Source organism: Vidua macroura, chromosome 29 (genome assembly GCF_024509145.1).
Source record: "Vidua macroura isolate BioBank_ID:100142 chromosome 29, ASM2450914v1, whole genome shotgun sequence".
NCBI lineage: Eukaryota > Metazoa > Chordata > Aves > Passeriformes > Viduidae > Vidua > Vidua macroura.
Genome location: NC_071599.1, coordinates 1,015,029 through 1,041,898, shown reverse-complemented (window position 1 = coordinate 1,041,898; position 26,870 = coordinate 1,015,029). Strand labels below are relative to the sequence as shown.

The following is a 26,870-nucleotide window of genomic DNA, read 5'->3' as shown; positions in this document are numbered from 1 at the left end:
GAATTATTAATGAATTATTAACAAATCACCCCGCGATGAGCAGCCCTGGGTGTGCCCTGCGTGAAAAACACCCAGTCCCCCGCAGCTGGGAGAGGAGGGAATCTCTCCCAGACTTTGACTGAGGTCCAGGAGGTGGGAGCGGAGCCGGTTCCGGTTGTGAAAGATTCTGGTCACCGAGTTTAATCCGAGGCATCGGCCCTTCCGCGGGGATATAAAAGCTGCTCCTCCGGGAAGCTCCACACCTGCAGCGGCTCCTCCTGAGCTCCCTCCTCGAGCAGGACGCGCCAGGTGAGTCCTTCCCTGCCCCTCTCGCTGCCCAGCTGAGGGGTTTGGTGCCCCGGGGTGGGAAAAATGGGGTTTTTCGCCGTTTTCTTCCCCAATCTGGTGTTGTATCCCCAAAAAAACTCCGCCTGCAACGGGTGGAAAACCGTTCGATGGAATTTTGGGAGTGTTGAGGCTCCAAGCGGAGGTTTGGGACTCTTTGGGTCAGAACTCCGTGATAATTTTCCTGGGATTGATGAGAATCCCGTGGATAACCAAAGGCTGGCATCCATGGGCAGATGGTGGAACACCTTCCCGGATTTCCAGGGATCCCGGTTCCGTTTCCTTGGATAAAATCCTCAATCCAACTGAATTTCATGGCCCCAGGTGTGGCTCCTGCTCTGGGGGTCTCAAGGAGCTGGGGCAAAGGCGTGGTGGTTCCAAAAATTGGTATCAAATATTAGGGTTGGTAACAAATATTGGGAATATTATCAAATGCTGGGAATATTACCAAATATTGGGATTGGTATCAAGTATTGGGAATATTATCAAATGCTGGGAATATTATCAAATATTGGGATTGGTATCCAATTCTGGGATTGTTATCAAAGGATTTTTCCCTGCCAAAACTCTCAGTCCTGAGATTTTCCCAGTTTTCTGCTCCTTTTTGGCTGCTTTTCTTGGAGCTTCTCCTTGAGTTCAGCTTTCCTCCAAATCCACATTTTTTTCCCGAGATTTTTAAAGTCGAGGTTCCCAGGAAAAAATGAGCAGAGGGAAAGAAGGAAAACCCCTGGTGCCGTTTGTCTCCTCTCCAGCTCTGCAGCCTTGCCCTGGCTTTGTTAGGCTGAGTTTTGCCTCTGATCCTCGTTTTAGGCACAGCAATTCCCTGATCCCTCAGAGGGGCGACCAATCCTGCAGGGAATGGGATGGGATCCAAAAAAAAACCCAAAAAGGGGCGGGAAACAACTCCCCAAAATTCGGGCTGAACTGCAGCACCCTCGGGGATTTAATCCCAGAAACTGCCTGGTTTGGGAATTAAGTTTAAATCTGCAGGGTCGATCTCGAAGCTGAGGCGGCGCCTGGAACCTCAACACCCCAAAAAGGCGAATTGGAGCCTAAAACCCGCTCGGTTCTCTCCGTGGTTTTGAATTCCAGGCTCACCCAGGATGTCCCAGCAGCAGAAGCAGCCGCAGCAGATCCCGGCCCAGTGCCAGCAGAAGTGCGGGGCCCTTCCCAAGGGGGTCCAGCAAAGCCAGGCCTGCAAAGGCCAGGCCAAGGCGGCCGTGAAGAGCCTCCCCCAGCAGCAGCAGCAGCAGCAGCAGCAGCAGGAGTGCTCCAAGCAGAAGTAGGAGCCATCCCAAATCCCAAATCCCGCGTTTCCCACCTCATCCTGGCTCCCGGGAACGTCTCCAGACCTGCTTTGCTTGCCAGAAATTACCTCATAACGAGATGTGCTTAATTAGCTTTAAAAAATGATAAATGAATGGTGGGGCTGCTTTTCATTCTGAATTTAATTTGGGATGTGGTGCAATAAAATTATGGAATGACCTCGTGGTTGCTTCCTGGTGTTTTTGTTGGTGCTTTTTCTCCCGTTTTCACTTCTCTTTCTCTTTTCTTTTCCCCTAAAATATCAACTTTAAGCACACACAAACCTTGGCTTTTGCAAGCTAAACCTCCTCTCCATCTTTTTCTGCAGAAGCCGTTGAAAATCCCCAAAACTTGATTTAAAAATATCCCCAAAACTTGGTATCAAATCCCCCAAAACTTGGTACAAAAATCTCCAAAACTTAGTACAAAAATCCCCACAACCTGGTATAAAACCCCCCACGACCAGGAACAAAAATTCCCAAAACTCGGCACACAAAGTCGCTTTTATTGTGGAATTTTCACAGTGAAATAAATCCTGGATGCAACAGCAGCCGAAAACAATCACCAGACAAAGTCCCAAACACCGGCGGGTGGCGAAACATTCCCGGCTGGAATTCCTCCTTTATCGCCACGCCCGGGGTTAATCCCTTCCCAAACATGTCTGGAGTGGAGTTAATTATCCATAAATTTGGGTAATTATGGAATATTCACGGCCTGAGCTGTTCTTTGACACCTCCGAGGAAATTCAAGGGGAGAGCGAGCTCGGATTTATCCTAAAATTCTTCCTTTTTTTTTTCCCCTCAATCCCAAAGGATTCTTTTTAATTCCACCAAAATCGGATCTATCCAAAAAATCTTCATTTTTCTCTCCCTCAGTCCCAAAGGATTATTTTTTAATTCCACCAAATAATCGGGACTAATTCCCGATTTGGGAATTTTTGAGCGTTTTGGCGGCAGATTCCACACAAACCTGATTATTTATAGGGAAAAACTTCCCAAATTCCAGGTGGGAGCTGGAATCCAGGGGGAAAAAGGGGACGAGCTCTTCCCTGGATTTGGGGCTTTTTTTTCTTTAACTTCACGAACCCCGCCTTGCTCCATGATTTTTTTTGGGGAGGGGGGGTGCTTTCTGGGCATTCCAAAGCCGCGGGACTGGGGAAAAGGGCAGGAATTTGGGAAGGTGAAGAGCTACAACCCTGTTGGAAAGCATTCCCGACGGGAATTCCCTGCTGTTAGTAACGGACAAGGCGTTAGCGGGAGGGGCGGCTGGAAGGAATTCCCGACAAAAGCTCTGCAGGGGTTTAAAAAAGAAAAAAAAAAAAAGGTTTGGAAAAACCTCTGGATTCGGGGAGAAAATCTCCAGGATCGGGATTTTCCCTCTACTTCTGCCACGGGCCGGGCTGCTCCAGCTGCTGCTCCAGGGGAGGGAATTTCTCGGGAAGGGAGCGCTGCTCCGGGATCTCCTGGAATTCCTGCTTTTCCTGGGAACACGGGGCGGGGTCTGGGACTGGGACTGGGATGGGGACAGGGGTGTCCTTGCATTCCTGTTTTTCTGGGATGGACACCGGGATTTCCTTGCATTCCTGTTTTTCTGGGATGGACACCGGGATTTCCTTGCATTCCTGCTTTTCCTGGGAGCTTGGAATGGGTTCAGGGCATGAAACTGGGATGGGGACAGGGGTGTCCTTGCATTCCTGTTTTTCTGGGATGGACACCGGGATTTCCTTGCATTCCTGCTTTTCCTGGGCAGGATCAGGGATGGAAACTGGGATTTCCTGGCACTGCTGCTTCTCCTGGGAACACGGGACAGGGTCAGGGTGTGGCTCGGGGACGGACACCGGGATTTCTTTGCACTCCTGTTTTTCTGGGACGGACACCGGGATTTCCTTGCACTCCTGTTTTTCTGGGATGGACACCGGGATTTCTTTGCACTCCTGTTTTTCTGGGACGGACACCGGGATTTCCTCGCACTCCTGTTTTTCTGGGATGGACACCGGGATTTCCTGGCACTGCTGCTTCTCCTGGGCGCACGGCGCAGCCTCGGAGCAGGGAACGGGAGCGGGAACCGGGATCTCCTTGGCCTCCTGCTTCTCCAGCGTCGGTTCCGGGCAGGATTTCTCTTCCAGGCGCGGAGCGGGCTCGGGGGTCGGGAATGCCGGAGGGAATTGGGTTTGCTGCTCCTGGGGCGGGCACTGGGGCACGGCAGCTTCCCCTTTTCCCGGTTCTGGGGTCGCCTTTTCCGGGAATTTCGCCACTGCCGGGAGCGGCTCGGGGCAGGGGGCGGGCACCGGGATTTGGGGGTGCTCCGGGCTCTGTTTTGGGGTGGTTTTACCCAGACCGGGGGGGAGCTGCAGCTCCTGCTTGATTTGCATCTGGTTCAGAGACATCTCTGCGGGAAAACGGGATCACCTGGAAAAAAAGTGGGAATTTCTTGTGTTAGCGGGACGAGGGTGACACAATTCTGAAAAGCGTGTTAATTTTTTTTTTAAAGCCCAGTTTTCCTCCTCTGTCCTTGGCTTCCCGAGGCTAAACCCAAACATTTCAGGACGTTTGTCTTGCCAGAAAAAAAAAGAAGAACATGAATGTGGGGCCAAGGGGGTGTTTGGGACTGGCAAACCCGAAATAATTCCCGCTTTTTGCCCCTCGATTTTCAGCTTTCCCTTCGAATTTGGAACCGCAGGGGAGGTTTCTCGAGGCTCCGGCGAGCTGAGGGTTAAATTCCCAGGAGACGGCTCCTCCTCTCGCTCCGGTGACGATGCCGGGGGTTTGGCTGGCCCTGGCTCGGTCCTTGGAAGGGAATTCTCTGGGATAAAGCGTCCCCGAGGTCCGGGATTGTCACCGCTGTCCCCTCCTGAGTCAGAGCGGCCAGCGCGGATTTCTCCTCCCCGACAATTTGGGGACAATTTGGGGACAATTTTGTGGCCGCTGAAGGCTTACCCGGACCTCGGGAATTCCTGCGCTGGATTTTTTAAATCCAAGGGCAGGAGAGAAAGGTGAGAATTCCAAAAGTGGGGTTGGAAGGGATTTGAACTTCCCAAGGGAGAGAGAGTGGAAATTCCTCCTCCCTTCCCCGGGGGGTTTCCAGATCCTCTCACAGCCAATTCCCTCCTCTCTTCTTTCCTTTTTTGTTTTTTTTTTTTTTTTTTTTACATCTGATAAGACCTTAATTAATTAATTAATTAAGATCTTGCTCCTGACATGGATGAGGCGGTACTCGGGGAATATTTTCACTCCTTGTCTCCCCACAGCGCCCTCGTGCTCACAAATTTGCCTCTTTCCAAGGAATTCCTGGGTGAAATGGAAGTTAAAAAAAATATTTTGGTTATAAAATCAAAGGAAAATCAATTTGGCAGGAGAGGGTTTGGGTTTGGTGTCCTTCCCTGGAGGGACGAGATTCGTCCTTAAACCAACGGAATTCCATCTGATCCGTGCCTCAGGAAGGGTCTAATTTAGGACTTAATTACCCTCAGATTTAGGCTCGGTCTTAATTTGCCTTCCAGTGCCATTTCCAGGCCACCCCAACGCCCACAAATTCCCTCCTTTCCAGGAACCCTCCACATATCCCAAGGCACCAAATCCAACCTTTCCTGAAAGGCAGAACCCCAGATATCCCCCCCAAAATCAGGATTCTCAGTCCCAAACTTCCCCCAAAAATCTCGGGATTCTCAATCCTAAATATCCCCGAAAATATCGGGATTCTCAGTCCCAAATATGCCCAACAAAAATCACAGAATTCTGAATCCCAAACCTCCCAAAAAATCCCAGGATTCTCAGTCCCAAATTTCCCCCAAAAATCTCGATATTCTCAATCCCAAACCTTCCCAAAAATCTCAGAACTCTGAATCCCAAAGCTCCCCGAGGAATCTCTGGATTCTCAATCCCAAACCTCCCCCAAAATCTCAGAACTCTGAATCCCAAAGCTCCCTGAGGAACCTTGGGATCCCCAATCCCAAAGCTCCCCGAGGAACCTCGGGATTCCGGGACTCACCCAGCCGGTGCCGAGGGAGCAGCGGGAGTGGAGAGGATGCTGGAGCGGGGAGATTTGGGATCTTTTATAGGGTTTGGAAGCCCTGCCTTCTGGGAATGAGTCCTCCTGGCTGATGAGCTCATTCTTTCACAAGAACCTTGCCCGGCCGGGTTTTACACGTAGGCACTTTCCAGAGAGGATTCTGAGTTCGTTCCCCTGACTAATCCCGGTGAACCGTGGAATTTCTCCCTGGATAAAGGTCAGAGCCTCGGGATCATGGAGTTATTGGAGACCCCATTGAGGTTTGGGGGCTTGGTGGGGTTTGGTGCCACCTCAACCCGTCCTGGGGTCATTCCACAGCTAAAACCCCCTCTGATGTCTGAAATTCCCGGGATTTATTGGGAATTCCCACCTCAACCCATCCCAAGGTCATTCCACAGCTAGTGCCCCCTCTGATGTCTGAAATTCCTGGGATTTATTGGGAATTCCCATCTCAACCCATATAGGGGTCATTCCACAGCTAAACCTCTCCTGGGTTTTCCTGGGAAGAACTTCATGGATTTCCTTCAATTTTCATTTCACTTTGGAATCACCAGGAGGGATTTCCTGAACATTCCAGGAATTTCCTCCTGGAAAGGGCTGTCAGGGGCTGCCCAGCGAGGTTTGGAGTTGCCATCCCTGGAGGTGTCCAAGGAATTCCTCAGGGCTCTGGAAAGGGGTTGATCCATCAAAAGATGGACTCGATGATCTTGGAGGGCTTTTCCAATCTCAGTAATTCTGGAATTCTCTGGAAAAATCTCATTTTCCATGGAAATGCAGCTCTCACCCATCCAAACGTGATGGAGCAGGGAGCTGAGTTTCTCTCCAGGGATTTTTGACAATATCCGAGATTTTTCCCACCCACGTGGAATTTGGGGAACCGGCCCCATGGAATTCCAGAAGGGAATTCAAAAAGGTGTTTCAGCCTCAATGTGAAATAAAGGGACCCCTGCATGTGCATTCCCTGAGGATTAGTCCAGGTGGAAAAAAAACCCAAACATTTATGGAGTGGGAAAACCCTCCGAAATCCAATCCCAATCCCCCAAATCTCCGGGATCCATTGGGACACGGCCCCTGGAGACGCCGTGTCCCACCCAGACGGGAATTTCATCACCTTTGGTCATCCCGGGCCTCTCCCGGGCTCATCTCCGCGGCTTTTCCGGAGCTTTTATCGGATCAAGATCCCGACGCGATCACTTCCAACAGGCTGAGCTGGTCCCACGTCACCTCCCAGAATTCCTGGGCAGCGCCTGGAAGCGGCTGCTCCTGGCGTGGAGCAACTTCCTCTCTCAACAACTCTTTGGCACCACGAGGCTGGAAAATTCCAGAATTTTCTCCCGTCTGTACAATTCCCATTTTCCCCTGGGTCCTGCCTTGCTGTTCCGGCTGGGATAGGCTCGGTTTTAGTCTCCAGCTTTGGGGATACCCCAGCCCAAGCCCAAAGCCTGACTCAGGCCTTGCTGGAGCTCCGCCGGTGCCGATTCCAGGCTGGAATTAGGGCACTTCCCAGACCTGCCCGGCTGCTTTCGAGGCAGCCTAGCGGCTGGCAGGGCTCGGAACCGAGATAAGCTCCTGGAATTGTGCCCTTCCCATGGGGAGATGCAGGGAAGGAGATCAGAATCCTTAAAACCTTGGGGTTCGGCACTGCCCCGTTCCTGGAGGTGTCCGAGGAAAGGTTGGATGGGGCTTGGAGAGACCTGGGACAGTGGGAATTTCCCTGGCCATGGCAGGGGCTTGGATGATCCTGAAGGTCCTTTCCAACCCAAACCTTTCCATGATCCTCTGATTTTCTCAGATCCTCTGATTTTATTGTTCCGTGATTTTATGCTTCTGTTATTCTGTGATTCTCTGATCCTCTTATTCCATGATTTTCTGATTCTCTATTACTCCATGATTTTGTGATTCTGTGATCCCCTAATTCCGTCATTTTGTGATTTTATGATCCCATGATCCTCTGACTCCATCATTTTCTGATTCTCTGATTCCATGATTTTCTGATTCAATTTTTCCATGATTTTCTGACTCCACAATTCTCTGACTCCATTATTTCATGATCCTCTGATACTCCATGATTCCCTGATTCTATTATTCCACTATTTCATCATTCCCTGATCCCGGTTTTTGCCCTGCCGAGGCCGGAGCGGCCGAGTTTGAGAGCGGACAGGGAATTTCACCACCTCCAACCTTCCACCCGAATTTTTGTGCAATATTCCCGAGGGAATTCTCCTCCTCAGGTCAGTGCTCTCCATCCCTCAGAGCCCCAGAGAGGGACAGGACACCTCCACCTGCTTGGGACATTTTTATTTAAGCAATAAATCAAGGATTTCTGGAATATTTCAGTGCCAAATTTAAACCCTGAACTTGCAACACCCAGGGATTAAAGTCAAACACTTCCCATGGCTGGGAGGGAGAGACCTAAACCTAAACCTAATCCTAAACCCTGTCTGGAGATCAGCAGATGTGGCCTGACCTTAAACTGGTTTGGATCCAGTCTGGAAATGCTCCGGAGGTCACCGGGCAGCAACCTCAGCACAAAAATTATGGATATTGCCCAAAGAGGCTCCGGAGTCAGCCCTTGGAAAGGGAGGGAACGTTTTTCCCGGAGGAGAGGTGGAATTGCTTTTCCCATCCCTGGGAATTGCACAAAAATCTATTTTTAGCCAAACCTTTGGGAAAACGACGGGAGGAACGTGAGGGAATGGAGGGAACGTGGAGCTCCCGGCCCATCCCAAATGCACCACAAATTCCAGGGATCACGACACCGTGGGGAAGGAAATTCCCAGCCCAGCATTCCCGGATGGGAATTGCTGCTCCAGATCCTACAAATCCCAGATTTATCAGGGACCTCCCAGGTGCCAACCAGGTGATTCCCAGGAGTTATTCCAGGAGATCCAAATGGGAGCTGGCGGCTCCGTCTGGGATGTCCTGGGGGCGTCTCGGTGTCTCCAAGGGTCCCGGAGCTCCTTCACTTCACTCTGCCAAAAAAATGGATCCGAATTTTGGGAAGTGAGGACCTCTCACCCAGGGCTCCATGGATGCTCTTTGACCTTTTTTGCCACCTCAGATTTGGGGATTTTCATGCAATTCCCAGATTTTTTTGGGAAGTGAGGAGCCCTCCCTCAGGACTCCATGGATCCTCCATCACCTTTTTTCCACCCAGGATTTGAGGAAAGGATCAGATTTTTTTTTGGGAAGTGAGAACCCCTCCCTCAGGACTCTGTGGATAGTCCCTGACCTTTTTTCCACCCAGGATCTGGGGAAAGGATCAGATTTTTTTGGGGAAGGAAGGAGCTCCCCCTCAAGACCCCACATACACTCCCTGATTTTTGCCATGCAGGATTTGGGGATTTTTGTTTAGGGATCAGATTTTTTTGGCGAGCAAGGATCCTTCCCTCGTCACTTCATGGATTCTCTCTGACTTTCCCCCCAGGATTCAGGACCTTTGTGCACAGAGGGGAGGATCCTCGGGAACTTTTGCCCCGCTGTGACTCAGGAGCCGCCAAACCGGCCCGGCCTGGCCCGGGGCTCTCCAGAGGATTCGGCTCCCGCCCACCTCGTTGTTGTGTCCAGCTCCGGGCTGGACATGGTGGTGAACTCATCAAACAAAGGCTTAATTAGCACCTGCTGGATGACTTAATTAGCACCTGCAGCATCTCCCCAGTATCGGTCTGGAGCCTGGAGCAGCTCCTGTCCCAAAGTCCCAGGACCTTTGTGGCTTCCCTGGAAGTGTCCAAGGCCAGTCTGGACGGGCTTGGAGCCACCTGGGAGGGTGGGAATTGTCCCTGCCCGTGGCCCAGGATGGGATTTAAGGTCCCAAAAACCCTGGACACCCCAAGTGCTGCAGGATCCAAGGACTGCATCTGGAGTGTCCATGGTCTTTTCCTGGCTGTTTTTTTCCAACAGGTTGGGAATGTTGGGAATGTTGAGCCTGTGGAGACCCCAGAGCCCCTCCAGGATCTGCAGGGGCTCCAGGGAAGCTGGAGAGGGACTTTTCCTCAGGAATTGCAGGGACAGGACACGGAGAATGGGGTCAGGGGAACAGAGGGGGAATTTGGGTGGGATTTTGGGAAGGAATTGTTCCCTGTGAGGGTCCCAGGTTATTCCATGGATTTTCCACCCCTGGAAATGCCCAATTCCAGCCTGGAGCCACCAGGCACAGCAGAAGGTGTCCCATGGCAGAGGTTGGAATGAGATGATTTTTTTAAGATCCCTTCCAACCCAAACCATTCCATAATCCCATGATTCCTGAGCTTCCCAGGATCCAGACAATTCCTATAAAACTCTGAGTTTCCCAGCTGAGTCACAGCCTCGGGTCTGGGACTCTCCTGTAAAACATCCCCGTAAATCCCCCAAACTCCAGCCCACAGCTTGGTGCCTGTTTTGAGTCCCATTTTCGGATTTCCCAGCCTGTTCCTGAGTCCTCCTGGGCTGCTCCCTGAAAACCTCCTGCTAATTCCCAGACTAAATTAATCCCTAATTTCTTCTCTGCTTGAAAACCTCCTGCTAATTCCCAGACTAAATTAATCCCTAATTTCTTCTCTGCTCTCTGAAAACCTCCTGCTAATTCCCAGCCTAAATTAATCCCTAATTTCTTCTCTTCTTGAAAACCTCTGCTAATTCCCAGCCTAAATTTATCCCTAATTTTCCCCACAGGGCTCTGATTGCCTCACTGAAACCCCACGACTTTTCCAGTAGCCATGCCATCAAAGAACCCAATTCCCAGTTGCTTCACTCCCCCTCCGGAGCTCACTGGGAATGAACTCGCTGGAGTTCAGCCTTTCCCAGGTTTTTCCAGGACCGGCTGGAAAGTGGAGCAGCCTTGGGGACACCCAGGGAGGGATTGGGATACAGAGGCAGGTTTCAGCCTTCCCTGACCTCTTGGAAAAGGATAGAATCCCATTTTTTTTCTGGAATATCACCTCTGTGGTGCTCCTGGTGCCACTGGGAAAGGCAATTATTGGTCTTTGAGCCAAAAAACCCAAAAGGATTTATCTTGGATTTTGTCCTGTCCATGAGTTCCATGAGCCAGGCTGAGTTAATCACTAAAATAATTAAAATTACAACCCTGGGCTCGCCATTTGCTCCATCCCAGCACCTGCACGAGGCCAAACCCCAAATCCCAGGGTTTTATTCCCCGTGGAATCCCAGCACAGGGATGGAGCCGACAGACGGAGGTGCTGCGGGAAGAAAAATTGGTGCCAAAACCCCAAAAAAAGCTGAGCTTTGAGAAGTCACCAGGGTTATTCTGAACCTAAAGCCAGGCTTAACCTCCCCTAAGCCTGGCCCAGAACAAAGAGCTCCTAATTAGCGAAACCAAGAGTTAATTAAGTAATAAAACCCTTTTAGGGTGAAGCAAGAGGGACACGGGTGAGGAGTTTCATTCTCATTTTGCCCTGAGCGCTTTTAAATCGCCCAAATCGGGAATTTACTCATAATGAGAGAAGTTTTCTTGTCTGCAGCTCCTGTGCAGCTCTTTAATTACAAATTAATTAAATTAATTGAATTAGAGCACGGTCTTTGCTCATCCCCTCACGTTTCCTTTGGTCCCTGCCCCGTGCCCAGAATGGTGGAATGGTTTGGAATGGTGGAATGGTTTGGAATTGTTTGGAATGGTTTTGGAATGGTTTGGAATGGTTTGGAATTGTTTGGAATGGTTTTGGAATGGTTTGGAATGGTTTGGAATGGATTTGGAATGTTTTAGAATGGTTTGGAATGGTTTGGAATTGTTTGGAATCATGGAATGGTTTTGGAATGGTTTAGAATGGTTTTGGAAGGGTGGAATGGTTTGGAATAGTTTGGAATTGTTTGGAATGGTTTGGAATCCTGGAATGGTTTGGAATCCTGGAATGGTTTGGGATGGGAAGGGACTGTAAAGCTCATCCAGTTCCAACCCAGGGGCAGGGACACCTTCCCCCACCCCAGGTTGCTCCAAGCCCTGGCCAGCCCAGCCTTGGCCACTTCCAGGGATGGAAAATCCATGGAATAACCTGGGACCTTCACAGGGAACAATTCCTTCCCAAAATCCCACCCAAATTCCCCCTCTGCTCCCCAGACCCCATTCCCCGTGTCCTGTCCCTGCAGTTCCTGAGGAAAAGTCCCTCTCCAGCTTCCCTGGAGCCCCTGCAGATCCTGGAGGGGCTCTGGGGTCTTCACAGGCTCAACATTCCCAACATTCCCAACATTCCCAGCTTTTCCAGCAGAGGGAACAGGAGGCCCTGAGAGGGGTGGGGGATCTGGGATCCCTGGGACAGCTCAGGGACAGGTTTTGCCCACCAGGACCCCCAGGTCCTTCTCCGTGGGGCGAATTCCCAGCGGGACAATCCCAGCCCGTGCTGCTCCTTCACAGATCCAGCGGTGAAAAGGGGTTGGGCTGAGCCAAACCCGAAATTAAAACTTTTCCTGGAGACATGGAGAGAGAGAGAGAGAGGGAGGATCCCACAGGATTTTCCAGGAGCCGCCTGTGCGGGCCAATGCTGCGCTCTGGTGGCTGGGGACACTCGGGGGACAGTCGGGGACACTTGGTCCTCTGTCCCCTCATGGAAAAGGGACACGGAGCGGTTGGAGCGGGATGGGAACGGGGCTGGAGCAGCTGGAAAAGGGAACGGAGAATCCTGAGGGAGCTGGGGGGGTTCAGCCTGGAGAAAAGGGGGATCCAGGGGGCATTTGGGATCTTCCAGGGGGGGGATTTGGGATTTGATCCCAGGGAATGGGGCAGGACAAGAGGGAACGGCCTCGAGCTGTACCAGGGTGGGAAATTTGGCAAAATCCCTCCTGGAAAATGGAAAAGGCCTTGGAAGGGGCTACCCGGGGAGGGTTGGAGTGGCCGCCCCTGGAGGTGTTCAAGAAATTCCTGGACGTTTTTCTGGGTGTCCAGTGGGGATTTAGCTTGGACTCGCCAGCCTTGGAATTATTTTCAAGGATTTTGGAATTCCACTCTTTTTACCCCACCTGACTCCACCAGGAGTGGAGGAAAGGAGTTAAAGCAGGGCGGGGTTGGAGGAGGGAGGTCCCAAAAACCCTGGGAGGAGGAGCCCGGTGTGACCTCGGGGATTCTCCACCCCACCTTTAATAAGTCACAAAAGTGGATTTGGAGGGTGAGGCCCCAGGAATGCAGAGCTCCCTCCCTGCTCCAAAAATAGAAACTCTGGCAGCAGAACAAAAGGAGAGAGAAGGGGAAAAAAAAGGTGAATTTTCAATGCGTGATCCGAGGCGTTGGGTTGAAACCTGAGGAGATGGAAAATCAGCCCTGCTCCACGAATTCCCACCTGGGAAGCGCCTTCCAATGCCTGACCACCTTCTCCAGGTGGAAATTCCTGCTGGTGTCCCACCTGCCGCTGTCCAGACCTGGAAAAACCAATATAAATGTATGTAAATGAGATCTGTTTATGAGCTGTATTTATATGGATGTGAACTGCTCGTTTCGGTCAAAGGGAGGTTCAAACCTCCAAAAATGGGAGCTGGAAACCACGGGGGGCACTGTGGCTTCAGATCAAAGAAACAATTCCTGCAGGAGAGAAGCCACAAAAAAGCCACGTTCCTGTGGTCCAGGTGGAGTTGGACACTCAGAGCTGACCAGGAAAATCTCGATTCGTTCCTGATGGAGAATTCCCGGAAAAAGGGAGGGTTTCACCCTCCCTGCTTCTTCCCCCGCGTGGGGCACAATTACCCAAGAGCTCCCAAACTTCCTGATTTGTTTTCGTGTCTGAATTATTTGGGGCCCTTTCTCCTGGCCACAAAAACCACCCGGGCGGGGCTGTTTGTCCAAGTTCACAAGAAACCACATTTTTTAATAAAACTTAAAATACTCAGGCCCTGCCCCCTCCCTGGGGGTTTGGGCTCCGTGTTGGTGTCACCATGGCTGGGCTTTATTTTGTCCTGGTCCCTCTCGGCTCTGCTGGAGCCAGCAGGGCCAAATTGGCCTTTTTGGGGTTATTTTGTGCCACAATGAGCCCATGAAGACTCTGAGCAGATTTTAATGACTTTAAAAAAATCCATCTTCTGCTTTTTGGGGTTATTTTTTGTCACAATAAACCCATGAAAGCACAGAGCAGATTTTAACGACTTAAAAAATCCATTTTCTGGTTTTTTGGGAGTTATTTTGTGTCACAAAGAACCCATAAAAGTGCTGAGCAGATTTTTAATGACTTTAAAAATTTCACCTCCTGGATTTATGAGGATTTTTTTCAGTCTGTGTGAGATAAGGAGTTGAATCAGTGAGAAAGTCGCACGTGATTTTTGGAGGAAGTTTATTTTTGGGTGGCAGCCCAGCTGGTTGTGCAAGGGCTGTGCCTCACCTGTCCCGGTCACCTGAGAGTCACCAGGGCCACATTCCCGCTGCTCTGGGGACAGGTGACAGCCCCGGGACCCGCGTGGGACACCTGGAGCCAGAGGTGACAAAAAGCTCCCAGGAGCTGATAAACTTCCTCCAGCCCTGTGTGACTTCCCCAGGCATTCACCTTCTTGTCTCCCAGAGGTTAAAAAACTCCTGAAACCAGGAATTCCTTTTTTTTTTTTTAGGTCATTAAAAATCTCCACAGCATCTTCATGGGTTCTTTGTGACACAAAATAACCCCCAAAAACAGAAGATGGATTTTTAAAGTCATTAAAATCTGCTCAGAGTCTTCATGGGTTCATTGTGGCACAAAATAACCCCAAAAAGGCCAATTTGGCCCTGCTGGCTCCAACAGAGCCGAGAGGGACCAGGACAAAATAAAGCCCAGCCATGGTGACACCAACACGGAGCCCAAACCCCCAGGGAGGGGGCAGGGCCTGAGTATTTTAATTTTTTTTATTAAAAAATGTGGTTTCTTGTGAACTCGGACAAACAGCCCCGCCCGGGTGGTTTTTGTGGCCAGGAGAAAGGGCCCCGAATATTTTGGACATGAAAACAGGTCCGGAAGTTTGGGAGCTCTTGGGTAATTGTGCCCCACGCGGGGGAAGAAGCAGAGTGGGGGAAATCCTCCTTTAATTATGGAATTCTCCATCATGAACGAATCTATGAATGAATCTGGGCCCTTCCTGCTCGGCGCCGTGGGACAATTTCTCCCTGATGATCCCGAGGAGAGCTGAGTGGGACCAGGACAAAGCCATGCCCAGCCCTGGTGACACCAACACTGAGCTGGGACCACAGGGCGGGGTGAGAACTGGAGTTCTTAATTAAAAAAATGAAGATTTTGATGGATAATGAGCTGCACTCACCACAAGGGGCCATTTGTTTTCCTGTTTTCCCTCAGTGGATCGAAATCCACGCCCAAAACGTGGCCAAGCACCCCCAAAATCCAGGCGTTGCGTGGTGGATGAGGTGAAACCACAGAGCTGGAGAATCCCGCAGAAAACCTGTCCCAAATCCATCAATAACCGGGACCACCCCATCTCTGTGAGCCCCCCAGGGATGAAAAAAAACCCTGGAAAACCCATTCCTATGCAACCAAGGGTTCAGTCCCCAAAAACAGCCCCAGGGCTGGGGCTGCTGCTGCTCTGAATGCCACGCAAGATTAATTATCCCGAGGTAATTACTCTGGGAAGCTGACATGGAACCACTCATTGTCCGGGATGAGTCGGCGGCTCCGACTCACTCCGGGAGGGCCACGGGGGTTACGGGACCTGGCGGCTCCTCCGGTGGCCCTATAAAAGCTCCGGCAGAGCCAGGACGCGCCGGTCGCTTCTGGAATCTCTTCCCGCCCCCGGGAGCTGGGTGAGTCCAGTTCCTGAGCCTCTGGAGATGCTGGGATGGGGAATTACGGGGGGAATTCTTGATTCCCAGAGTGGGGATGGGCTGGGTTGGGTTGGGTGGCTCGGAGAAGATTCCCCATCTCAAGAGGTGTCCAAGGCCGGGTTGGACAGGGTTTGGGATCAGGGCTTGGGTTTGGAAAATAGCAGCTCATTTTGGGGTGGGATTGGTGGATTCCAGGGAGAGATGTGGGGAGGGTTTGGAAAAATAACACCTCAGTTTGGGGTGGGATTGGTGGATTCCAGGGAGAGATCCGGGGTGGTTTTAGGAAAAATACCAGCTCAGTTTGGGGTGGGATTGGTGGATTCCAAGCGAAGATTTGGGGTGGTTTTAGGAAAAATAACACCTCAGTTTGGGGTGGGATTGGTGGATTCCAAGCAGAGCTCTGGGGTGGCTTTGAAGAAAATACCAGCTCATTTTGGGGTGTGATTGGTGGATTCCAGGGAGAGATTTGGGATGGTTTTAGGAAAAATAAAACCTCAGTTTGGGGTCGGATTGGTGGATTCCAGGGAGAATGTTCCCTGCAAGAAAAGGTGATGGGAGGGATTTTCCATCAGAAGCTGGAGTGACAGGAAAATGGGGAATGGGATAAAAGTGAAAGTGAAGAAATTGAGGTTGGATTTGGGAAGGAATTGTTCCCTGTGAGAGTGAGTAAAGCCCGGCACGGGATATTCCATGGATTTCCCATCCCTGGAAGTGTTCCAGGCCAGGTTGGAACGATCTGGGATAGTGGAAGGTGTCCCATGGCAGGGGTTTAGTTGATCTTTGATGTCCCTTCCAACCTAAAGCACTCCGGGATGCTGGGATTATGAAATTCAGATTTATTCCTGATTTTCCCATATGAAAAATGTAATCTGGGGGAGGATTTTAGAACGGATCGCTTGGAATTTCTGTGCTGGAGTGGGAGAGGACTCTCAGGGTTCACTGCTGAGTGTCTGAATCCCAGATTTGCTCCTGAAAAATGGCAGTTTGGGAGCAAGGGAAGTTTTAATTAATTAATTAATTTCATTAATTGGGGTTTTTTTGCATGACATTCAGTGCTGAGTGTCCCTGAATGTCCCCAGCTTGGCTTCAGGACGTGGTTCAGAGTTAAAAACGAGGATTTGGGTCCCTCAGGTGCTGCTGGGGCTGTGTTGGGACGGTGGCACAGCTGGGACGTGTCCCCAAGGTGTGGGGACCACAGGGAACCCACCTGTCCAGGTGTCATTGGGTGTCACCAAACAGGTGGGGAGGGACCCTAAAATTCACCTCATTCCAACCCCACCGTGTCCTTCAAGTGTCCCCAGGATGTCCCTGAGACCCCCAGCAGCGGGGGCTGTGACACAGCTGGGACATGTCCCCGAATTTTGGGGACCAGAGGCTCCCTCAGGTGTCACCAAAAGGGTTGGGTTGGGAGGGGCCTCAAACCTCACCTGATTCCAACCCCGTCCGTGTCCTTCCAGTCCTGCCGCGTGTCCCCAAGATGTCCTGCCACCTGCACCAGCACCTCCCTCCGCTCTACCAGGACCCCGTGGCGCTGTCCCCCGGCATCCCCTTCCCGGCTCAGCGGTGGCACTCCACCACCTGCATCCCCCAGGCCGTGTCCGGCCAGGTCCCCCTGCAGCGGGCGGTGTCCTCCAGCGTGTGCCAGCAGCAGAGCATCACCCAGGCCGTGCCACCCTGCCAGCTCCACAGACCCCGCTGTGTGCCCCAGCACCTCCTGCAGCAGCAGCAGCTTGTCCCCAGGCGGGTGACAACGTGTGTGCCACCGCAGCAGCGTGTCACTCCGTGCGCGGCACCGCAGCAGCGCGTGACCGGCGGCGCGGGTGTCACCCGGTGCGTGCCACACCAGGTGGGGGTGACCCAGTGCGTGCCACAGCAGCTGCGGGTGCCACAGCAGTGCCCGCCCGTCCCCCAGCAGCAGAAGATTGTCCCCAGGTGTGTCACCACCTGCGTGCCACAGCAGCGCGTGACGGGCGTCACGGGCGTCACCGGTGTCACCCGGTGCGTGCCGCAGCAGCTGCCAGTGCCACCGCCTGAGTGCATCCCCCAGCAGCAGAAGATTGTCCCCAGGTGTGTCACCACCTGCGTGCCGCGGCCGCCGTTCGTCACCAAGGGTGTCCCGCAGCAGCAGAGTGCCACCAGGTGCGTCCCCCAGCAGTGTGTGACCAGCGTCTGTCCCCAGCAGGGTGTCCCCAGGTGTGTCACCACCTGTGTCCCCCAGCAGCGCGCGGCCCGGGGCGTCTCGTACCAGTGGGCGACAGCGCCTGTCCCCCAGCAGCGGCAGAGTGTCACCGCCGGTGTCCCCCAGCAGTGGCACAGCAGGTGTGTCACCAAGTGTGTCCCGCAGCAGTGTGACACCGGCGGGGCCAGCATTTGTGTCCCTCAGCAGCAGCAGAGTGGGACGGTTTGTGTCCCCCCGCAAAGTGCCACCAAGGGTGTCCCCCAGCAAAGTGCCACCAAATGTGTCCCCCAGCAAAGTGCCACCAAATGTGTCCCCCAGCAGTGTGTGACCAAGAGTGTCACTCAACAGAGTGCCACCAAATGTGTCCCCCAGCAGTATGGGACAATTTGTGTCCCCCAGCAAAGTGCCACCCAGTGTGTCCCCCAGCAGTATGGGACAATCTGTGTCCCCCAGCAGTGTGTGACCAAGAGTGTCACTCAACAGAGTGCCACCAAGAATGTCCCCCAGCAGAGCGTGACCAAATGTGTCCCCCAGCAAGGTATGACCAAGTGCGTCCCCCAGCAAAGTGCCACCAAAGGTGTCACCCGGAAGTATGGGACAGTTTGTGTCCCCCAGCAAAGTGCCACCAAGTGTGTCCCCCAGCAATATGGGACAATCTGTGCCCCCCAGCAGTGTGTCACCAAATGTGTTCCCCAGCAAAGTGCCACCAAGTGTGTCCCCCAGCAAAGTGTCAAGTGTGTCCCTCAGCAGTGTGGCACAATTTGTGTCCCTCAGCAGAGCGTAACCAAGTGTGTCCCCCAGCAAAGTGCCACCAAGTGTGTCCCCCAGCAATATGGGACAATCTGTGCCCCCCAGCAGTGTGTCACCAAATGTGTCCCTCAGCAAAGTGCCACCAAATGTGTCCCTCAGCAAAGTGCCACCAAGTGTGTCCCCCAGCAATATGGGACAATCTGTGCCCCCCAGCAGTGTGTGACCAAATGTGTCCCTCAGCAAAGTGCCACCAAGTGTGTCCCCCAGCAGTGTGCGACCAAGAGTGTCACTCAACAAAGTGTCACCAAATGTGTCCCTCAGCAAAGTGCCACCAAATGTGTCCCCCAGCAGTCTGGTGGCGTGAAGATCTCCAGCCACTCCAAGAAATACTGCTCAGCCCCCAAGTGGCCCTGGTGACCACCAGGGCGTGTGACGAGGACAATCCCTGGGAATTCGGCGTTTGGGTTCTTTATCTCCTCCTGCTCCCATCCGCGTTATCCCGGTTTTCCGGCGTTTCCCTCCCGTTCTGTGGGGACATTCCAGATGCCTCTGGCTCCTTCCTCGATGGTGGGATGGGACCGAATTCCCACAGAATTCCAAGAAATGGTGATTTTAAAGCAATAATAATAATAATAATAATAATAATAATAATAATAATGAAAGAAGGAGTCCAGATCTCCCCAGCTTCGAAGGGACTGGTCCAGATCCCAGCTCCAGGTTTATTCCTGGAATCGGGACAGAATGTTCCGGTTGAGTTGGATTCCACAAGGCCCGGAATTTTCCAGAACATCCAGGTTTGATGTTCCCATCCAGGGAAGGTGAACGTGAATTTCTGATGAACTGGGATAAAATTCACTCGGAATGCCAGGATTGGAGGGGTCTGGAGGGACCAAAGCAGGTCCAAATTCCCTGTTCCAGCAGGGAATTGATTAATTAATTAATAGTTCTGGAATATTCCCAGGGAGGGAGACTCCAGACCTTTTCCAGAGCACAGCCAAGGAATTCTTAAAATTCAGGTGGAAAAGGACCCTCCTGGTCCAGGAGAGCCCCTTTCCCTCTGGAGTGTGGCCAGAATTCACATTTTTTTCTAACCCCTGAATCCCACAGAGTCCCCAAACAGCAATTCCCCAAAATGACCCTCCTGAACCTTTTATTTTTATTCTTTGATTAAAATAAAAACCACAACTTGAAACGAAAACTCTTTGAAATAACAAAAGTTATAGCAGGGTTATTCTAGAAACGTTTCATTAAAAAAAGTAATTAATTAAATTTTTTCTGCTGAAGATGTGCACTGAAAACAAACTTTATTTACAGAAATATTCTAATATTTTACATATATAATTATATATATATAAACTTAAATAAACATTCTTGCCTGACCTCAGATTAAAATCTTGGGTTTCTGCCTCTTGGTGTTTTTTTATTTCATTAAAGAAATATTTACCTAATATTATTATGATTATTTTATTATTTAGAATAAAAATATGTAATATTATTGGATTTATTTAACACGACATCTTTATTTAATGCAACATATTTATTTAACAGGAATATTTCTTTAGTGGAAATATTATTTAACGGAAATATTTATTTTAATGTTAAATATTTATTTAATATCAAATATTTATTCAATATTAAATATTTATTTCTTTAATCCAGTGAAATCCAGGCTGGAAAAAGCCACGGATGAGCCCCATCATTAGGAAAATGAGCAGGAGCTCACGAGGTGACCAGAGGGGACAGAAGGGTGTGGCCGGGCTGGGGACGCTGTCCCGCATCTTGTCCTGCCCCTCCCTGCCTCGGTGACCTCCTGGTGCCACCTGGAGTTGCCCAAGAGCTCCTGGAAGTGTTGGGAGATCCCGGTGCCTCCTTTTCCTTGAGTTTGGGTTTTGTTTTTTTTCCAGCAGGGAATGTGGAAAATCTGCCACCCCCAGAGCCAGGCGTGGTCCGGCAATCCAACCCTCCGGATCCCCCGAAAACTGAGGGGGAAAATCCTGGAGTGGTTTGGGTTTCAGGGACCTGTTGGAGCCGCTTAAAATCGGGATAAAATCTTGGAATGGTTTGGGTTGGAGGGACGTCAAAATCATCCCATTCCACGGGCAGGGACATTCCCCTACCCCAGGTGGTTCCAATCCAGCCCTGGGATATTTCCAGGGATGGAGAATCCATGGAAGCACCTGGGCCAGGGAAGGGTTGATCCCTAAAATCCCATCTAAAGCAGCCCATGGAATTCTGGAATGGTTTGGGATGGGAAGTAACCTTAAATCCCAAAAAATCCCACTCCAGTTCCATGGGCAGGGACCTTCCCCTATCCCAGATGGTTCCAACCTGGCCTTGGGCACTTCCAGGGATGGAGAATCCATGGAATAACCTGGGACCCTCACAGGGAACAATTCCCCCCCAAAATCCCACCCAAATTCCCCCTCTGTCCCCCTGACCCCATTCCCCGTGTCCTGTCCCTGCAGTTCCTGAGGAAAAGTCCCTCTCCAGCTTCCCTGGAGCCCCTGCAGATCCTGGAGGGGCTCTGGGGTCTCCACAGGCTCAACATTCCCAACATTCCCAACATTCCCACCCCCTCCATGACCTTTGGAGAAGTTGTCCCATCTCAGGCTGGCCTTGTGGCTTTTCCCACAGAATCTTCCAGAAAATCCTCCTTGGGGGTTGGATCCCGGATTTTGGGGTCATCGGGATTTGGGGATGTTTTGGACGGGGTTGGCCCTGACTCAGCCGTGCCTCAGTTTCCCCAGCGTTTAATTGGGAATAATGACACCCCCCCCCCCAAATTTCCCAGGAGCCTCTGGGAGATGAAAGGGCCTCGCAAATGTTAATTAAGGACATTGGGGTGCTAATTAAGGACATTTTTAATGCCAGGTCACCACATTGATGCTCCGCTCCCTGCATTGGGCACCCACAACCAGGAATTAGCAGCTCTCCTTGATCCCGAGCTTCCCAAGGAATTCCCATAAAACCCAGCCTAACCCAGGCTCCGACGCCTGCTTATTCCTGGAATTTCAGGTCAGGGAATTCAGCATTTAAAAGTTTTCGTTGTTGTTGTTGAGGGGAGGGAGAATCCATAAAAGTGAGAGGAATCCGGGCTGGAGCCGGGATTTGCCTTCGGGTTCCTCCCTCGAGCCCTGCTGGGAATGTTGGGATCCGCCTGGAAAAGCGGCGCCGTGTCCCTGTGATTTCCTGTGGAGCTGGGAAATTACATGGAAATCACGGGGCTGCCTCCGGGCTCCTGGGAAAGCAGGAAATAAAACGGGACATTTAGGTCGTGGCTTATAATTTGGAGCTTGATATTCCAAATATTTCAAAATTCCAATGTTCTAATTCTCCAATATTCAAATACTCCAATATTCAGATAATTTAATATTAAAATACTCCAATATTCAAATGTTTAATTATTTCAATATTCGTATACTCCAACATTCCAAAACTCCAATATTCAATTATTCCAATATCCAAATAATCCAATATTCCAATATCTAAATATCCCAATATTCCAAAATTACACTATTCCAATATCCAAATACTCCAATATTCAAATATCCCAATATTCCAAAATTCCAGTATCCAAATATGCCAATATCCAAATAATCCAATATTCCAATATCCAAATATTTCAAAATCCAAATAATCCAATATCCCAATATCCAAATATTCCAATATTCCAAAATTCCAATATCCAAATAATCCAATATTCCAATATTCAAATACCCCAATATTCCAAAATTCCAATATTCCAATATCCAAATATTCCAATATTCAAATACCCCAATATTCCAATATCCAAATATTCCAATATCCAAATACTCCAATACTCCAAAATTCCAATATTCCAATATCCAAGTACTCCAAATAGTCTAATATTTCAATAACCCAATACTCCAAATATTCCGGCATTCCAGTCATGGAATTCTCGTGGCCAGGCACTGGCCAATGGTCACATTCCCAAGGCTCCAGGAGCGTTTTCCCAGTTTTGGGAATTTTGGGAATTCTGAGAAGGGCCTGGAGCTGGATTTGATCCCTTCCAAGGAGAACATCCCATGACAATTCCCCTTTTTTCAGGCACCTCACCTGAATCCCTGCAATTCAAAAGTGCCAAATTCATATAAAAGGGACCGAAAAAAAAAATCCAGGGACAAAAAAATCCCCCCAAAAACCTCCAAAAAACCCAAATTCCAGGCCCTTCCCTCGTGCAGAAGTGACTCCCAAAGTCAGCATTCCCAGTCCTGCTCATTTTCTCTGTGTTTTTGGGTTTTTTTTGTTTGTTTGATTTTTTGTGGGACAAACAGGGAACAAAGGAGGAAATGGGAATTCTGGGTTTTTTTCGGGATGAGCCCGCTCCCTTCCCCCCTTTGTGAGAGCCAATTTTTGGGAGCTGTCCCAGGGGCTCCTGATGATCCCTCCTGCCTCCCCTGGATTCCCGGGAAGGAATCCGCGTATCCCACTAATTATGGGATGCCCCGAGTCCTTCCTGGATGGATTTTCAAAGGGATTCCTGCCCGCAGCTCCCATGGGAATGAGGAATTCCTTCTCTTCCCTTGGCTGGGCTCCAATGGGATTTTTTTTTTTAATTTTTTTTTTTTGGGGGGGTGGAAAGGGATGTTTAGGCTGGAATTTCGGGAAAAATTGGCACCCCTGAGAATCCTCGGTTTTCCAAGATTTTTTGTTTGTTTGCTTGTTTTTTTGGGGGTTCTTTTTGGGGATGGAAAGGGCCGTTTCAGCTGGAATTTCGGGAAAATTTGGCATCCCAGAGAATCCTCGGTTTTCCAGTTTTTTTTTTCTTTGTTTGTGTGTTTTTTTGGGGGGTTAGAAAGGGCTGTTCCGGCTGGAATTTCGGGAAAATCCGGCATCCCTGAGGATCTCTGATTTTCCAGGGTTTTTTTTTTTTTTGCTGGCCCATCCTCTCGGATCCCGGGGATCCAGGACATCCCTGGGAGCAGGAGCCGCACGTGGCCGGCTTTGGGGTGCAATTAAAACCAAACCCAACCTCCCAAAAATTCCCTGGGGCATTCCCGAGCTCCATAAAAACCCGGCCAGCCCGGGCCTTTCCCGGGCGCTTCTCTCCGGCTCTTCCCCCTCATGACCTGGGTAAGTCCTGGAGCTCCCAAAATCCTCCTTTTTATCCCCGAAAGCTCCTCCGGCCTTTTGGGATGCGGGAGCTGCGCTGAGGAAAAAATGGGGAAGAAATTCCACAGGGAATGGTTTTTTTTTTTGGGGGGGGGGGGGGAGTTTTCCTGCTTTTTTTTCCCCCGGTGGGATTTGGCTCCATAAAGGGCTGGATCCCGGCGGGAATCGGGTGTGGGATGGGAAGAGCTGGGGCAGCTCCTCCAAAGGAACCGGAGACATTCCCTGCTGCTTTTATGGAATTTCAAACAGAGGAATTTTTTTTTTCCCCGACCAGAGGAATTTTTTTTTTTTTTTTCCCCAGAGCAAGGATTTTTGTTTTTTTTTTCCCCGACCACAGCTGACGGGATTTCAGACGGGAAAAAAAATCCCCAATTCCTAAAAATTCCCGGCTAACCCCCCTAAAACGAGTGGGAAGTGCAATCAATCCCCCTAATTAAGAGGCGTTTTGTTCTAATGAGCTTCAGCTGTTGCGGTAATTGCTGCCTTTGTTTTCCCGGCGTTGTTTTTATTGGACAATGATTGTTTTGATTGTGGCGATAACGAGTTTTCATAATGAGCCGGTCACGTGACTCTGTCCCGGTTTAGGACTTGGGACGATGAAACCTAAAATCCTGGAATGATCAGAATTCGGGGTGCTCCGAAAATCTAGAATTTTAATTTTAATTTTTTTTTTTTTTTTTTTTTTTTTTTTTTTTTTTTGCAATCTACAATGTAGATTTATTTTTTTTTTTTAAATTTAATGCTTTACTCTCCAAATAAATATTGGAATGAAACCATTTTTGGTCAAAATAATCCTGTTTAAACCTGGGAAAACTCCCTAAAACTGGAATTTTTCTGGAGCGGGATGTTTTCTCCTGCGATTTCCGAGGAAAAGGGAGACTTTTCAGAGGAGAAAAGTGGTGCAGCACTGGGGGCTGATTTATTTGGTGTAATTCTCCCAAAATCAGCGAAGCTGGAGCCATTCCCAACCTTGTGTCACCTGCTCCGGGTCCCTTTCCACCCCGAATCTTCTGGGCTATTTAATCCTTTTATCCGCCTGGGGTTTTGCCTCCCCTCCACCCAATATTTTGCTGTATTTCGTAAAAAAAACCCGGGATTTGCCCTGACAAGGAGCCAGGGCTGCCCCCGGCCCATCCCAGACCCCAAATCCCCGTGGGATCGGAGCTTCAGAGAGCCCCAAACCCCTCCTGAGCCTCGGCGCGGCTTCGTGGCCACACCCGGCTATTACCGGGTGGCCACACCCGCAATTTTGGCTCCTCTTTCATCTCGCAGGAGCTCAACTTGAAAGGGCGACCCAGGGAGGGCCCCGAGGTGCTCGGGAGGGGCAAGCGCCGCGGTTTGGAGGGTGGCACGAACCGGCCTGCCTGAAATTCCGGGTTTTTTTTCAGGCTTTCGAGAGCAGAGCCCGGAGCCGAGGACGGAATTTTCTCTCCCCTCCCAAACACGCCCCGCTTTGAGTCACGGCCCGCGAGGAGAGCGGGGCGTGCGGGCGAGTTTTGGCGCTGAATCACCCCAAAAATCGCTGCTTTCCCGCAGCTCTGAGCCGCGCTCCGCCATGCACTGCCCCGGCGAGCGCTGCCCGCCGCTCCTCCTGCCGGGCCCCAAATTCATCCCCGAGCTGCTGCCGCCGTGCCCGGCTCACCCCGAGCCCTTCGCCAACACCTGCCACCCCCTGAGCATCACCAAGGGCCCGGTGCCGCGCTGGCAGAGCTGTCCCCAAGGCGCCACCGCGGTGTCGCTGCTGCCGTGCCAGCCGCTGGTGCAGAAGTGCCTGCTGCTCTACCCCGAGCCCTGCGAGACCACGCGGCTGCTGCCCCGCCCGAGGGGCTCCGGCGTCCCCCAGCCCCTGGCGACCCCGCAGAGCCCCCGCGGCGACAAGAAACGCGTGGCCAGGAGCCTCCCGCCGTGCGCGCCGCGCTGCCCCGAGCCCGGCCGGCTGCGCTTCCCCCCGTGCGGCATCCGCTGCTCCTCGGCGTCGTGCCGCGGCGAGTGCCGCCCGCGCAAGGTGGCCACGAGCCCCCCGCGCCGCCCCGAGCTGACCAGCGGCTACTCGCTGCCCCTCCGAGGGGTCACCGAGTGTCCCCCGCAGCAGAGCGTCACCCGCTCCTTCCTGCAGGAGCAGCTGGTGGGGGTCGCCCCGCACCGCTGCTCCAAGGGGTACCCCACGCAGGAATTTGTCACCTGCTGCTCCTCGGAGCAGCGCCTGAGCAGCGCCCCCGCCCCGCGCGGTGTCGCCAAGGCCACCAAGGAGTGTCCCCCGCTGCGGGCGGTGGCCAAGGGCTCGCCGCCGCTGGAGGGGAGCAAGGTCAGGAGCTGCTCCGCGCAGTACCTGAGCAAGTCCCGCTGTGGCCACCACCACCACCCCCGGGGCGCCCCGCGGCCCTCCCGGCTGGCCCCGGCCGGGGCCAAGCGCTCCGGCCACGCCAAGAAAAGTCGCTGCGCTTCCAAGTGGCTCTGGTGAGGGAGGGGCGGGAAAAGTCGGGAATGCCGTGGGGGATGGAGCCCAGGGGTGGGGTCATCGCCGTGGGGTGATCCCCCCTCCTTGAAGCCCAGGTTTGGTGTGATGCCCATGGGGTGATCCCCCCTCCTCAGAGCCCAGATTTGGGGTGATCCCCCCCCTCCTTGGACCCCCGATTTGGGGTGATCCCCCCTTCTTGGAGCCCAGGGTTGGGGTGATCCCCCGTCCTTGGAGCCCAGATTTGGGGTGATTTCCCCTCCTTGGAGCCCAAGTTTGGTTTGGGGTGATCCCCCCTCCATTCCCGGTCCTGACCCCCAAGCCTGGTTTTACCCCCGTGTTCAGGTCACAGAGTGAATCCCCTGTTTTATTTGACCCCAAAATTCAGATTTTCCAGCACCGGGAAGGTGTAGGGGAGAGGTTGAGGAGTTCTGAGCCACTTGGAGCCTCGCCTCAAGACGTGTCAATGTCTGCGCCCTGTTTTTATGTTGTGGGATCAATTCTCCTCTGGCTGTACCACTCACATTAAACTCAGGTTTACAGCTGATTCCTGCTCTCTGCCTGATTGATTTTCCATCTTTTAAAACAGTTTCTAATTCCTACTGCTGGGGAAAACAAACAAACAAACAAACAAACATACAACTTCTCCTGTTGTTACACTGCTCTTTTTGTGTAAAATAATGAAATAATCATAATTTTAGGGCTGGGTTCACTACTAGGGATTTAATGGGGGAGGGGTGATTCCTCAGGAATTCCTTCCCAGTATCCAACCTAAACTTCTCCCTGTCAAGCTGAACCCATTCCTCTTTTCCTGGCACTCCAGCCCCTTGGAAAACAAATAAAAATCTCTCCCCATGTTCTCTACAGCCCCTTCAAGGCTGCAGTGGGGTCACCCCAAAGCTTCTCCAGGCTGAATATCCCCAATTTCCTCAGCCTTTCCTCCAAGGAGGAGGAAAAAAAAAATAAACGGGGAAGAGGGGATGGATCAGCAGGAAAAGGTTAAA

General features: G+C 51.4%; 3 protein-coding genes across 3 annotated transcripts; 2 read left to right on the top strand and 1 right to left on the bottom strand.

Annotated features, from left to right (window-relative positions):
- Nucleotides 1-2,114: 2,114 nt before the first annotated feature.
- On the bottom strand, nt 2,115-5,660 carry LOC128820505 (keratinocyte proline-rich protein-like). The gene is made up of 2 exons (XM_054001280.1): nt 5,617-5,660; nt 2,115-4,037 (listed from the first exon to the last, which is right to left on the bottom strand). Exon 2 carries the CDS (start codon nt 4,013-4,015, stop codon nt 3,008-3,010), a length of 1,008 nt encoding a protein of 335 aa, XP_053857255.1. The 5' UTR covers nt 4,016-4,037; nt 5,617-5,660; the 3' UTR covers nt 2,115-3,007.
- An 11,166-nt stretch (nt 5,661-16,826) lies between these two features.
- LOC128820282 (keratin-associated protein 10-4-like) lies at nt 16,827-19,653 on the top strand. The gene has a single exon (XM_054000936.1). It carries the CDS (start codon nt 16,827-16,829, stop codon nt 18,693-18,695), a length of 1,869 nt encoding a protein of 622 aa, XP_053856911.1. The 3' UTR covers nt 18,696-19,653.
- Nucleotides 19,654-24,966: 5,313 nt separating this feature from the next.
- Nucleotides 24,967-26,384, top strand: LOC128820281 (coiled-coil domain-containing protein 86-like). The gene is made up of 2 exons (XM_054000935.1): nt 24,967-25,868; nt 26,255-26,384. Coding segments are annotated over exons 1-2 (903 nt in total). The 3' UTR covers nt 26,256-26,384.
- The last annotated feature ends 486 nt before the right edge of the window (nt 26,385-26,870 follow it).

Coding starts and splice junctions, on each gene's coding strand:
- LOC128820505 (XM_054001280.1), bottom strand. CDS start 4,015: ATGTCTCTGAACCAGATGCAAATCAAGCAGGAGCTGCAGCTCCCCCCC.
- LOC128820282 (XM_054000936.1), top strand. CDS start 16,827: ATGTCCTGCCACCTGCACCAGCACCTCCCTCCGCTCTACCAGGACCCC.
- LOC128820281 (XM_054000935.1), top strand. CDS start 24,967: ATGCACTGCCCCGGCGAGCGCTGCCCGCCGCTCCTCCTGCCGGGCCCC.